The sequence below is a fragment of the Austrofundulus limnaeus genome, unplaced genomic scaffold (genome assembly GCF_001266775.1).
Source record: "Austrofundulus limnaeus strain Quisiro unplaced genomic scaffold, Austrofundulus_limnaeus-1.0 Scaffold2146, whole genome shotgun sequence".
In the NCBI taxonomy this organism is placed as follows: domain Eukaryota; kingdom Metazoa; phylum Chordata; class Actinopteri; order Cyprinodontiformes; family Rivulidae; genus Austrofundulus; species Austrofundulus limnaeus.
This window is the reverse complement of record NW_013954548.1, coordinates 1-664: the sequence shown is the minus strand read 5'-3', so window position 1 is coordinate 664 and position 664 is coordinate 1. Positions and strand designations below refer to the sequence as shown.

At 48.0% G+C, this 664-nt stretch overlaps 1 protein-coding gene across 1 annotated transcript in view; it reads right to left on the bottom strand.

Annotated features, from left to right (window-relative positions):
- LOC106537139 (polypeptide N-acetylgalactosaminyltransferase 10) overlaps nt 1-235 on the bottom strand; it is a gene marked incomplete at its 5' end in the record, with an annotated part of 25,073 nt that extends 24,838 nt beyond the window's left edge. Inside the window, 1 exon segment of the mRNA XM_014034512.1 lies at nt 136-235. Coding sequence (XP_013889966.1) covers nt 136-235 — 100 coding nt within the window.
- Between the last annotated feature and the right edge of the window lie 429 nt (nt 236-664).

Genomic DNA, 664 nt, shown 5'->3' with positions numbered 1-664 from the left:
GTTCCATGTGAGGACATATTTTTACTTATCAGGCGTGCAACAAGAATAAATATAAACTGTAGTGATAAAGACAAATGAGAGAAACAACCCGACTGTTGCAAAGGAGGAACAGGAGGAGGGATGATGAGGACTCACCTGATCGAGACGCGTCTCTCCTGATCCTTTCATAGTCATGCCAGTCTTTCTTCTGTGCGCCGCCTTTTCTCACCTGAGGGTCCTTCCCCCCCGGGTACACCTGTGGAGACAAACACAAAGCAGGATGAATAAAGGAACCAACAACCAATCACATCCAGCCTTTACAGAGGAGGAAGACAGGATAACAGGTCATCATCACACCACAAATAATAATAATGATTAGGATTATTATAGAGAGGAGGGTTTGTCAGATAGCTGAATCAGATCCAGGAACAGCAGTGTGGTTTTGGTCCTGGTCCACTGGACCAGCTCTACACCCTCAGCAGGGTCCTGGAGGGTTCATGGGAGTTCAACCAGTCTGCATGTGTTTTGTGGACTTGGAGAAGGCGTTGCTTCAACCGTGTTCCTAGGAGACTCCTGTGGGGGGTACTCTGGGAGTATGGGGTACCAGGTCCAAGCCAAGGTGTTGAGGGGATCCTTTTTGGTGACCTTAGGATCACATCTCTGCTTTTTGTGGATGATGTGGTCC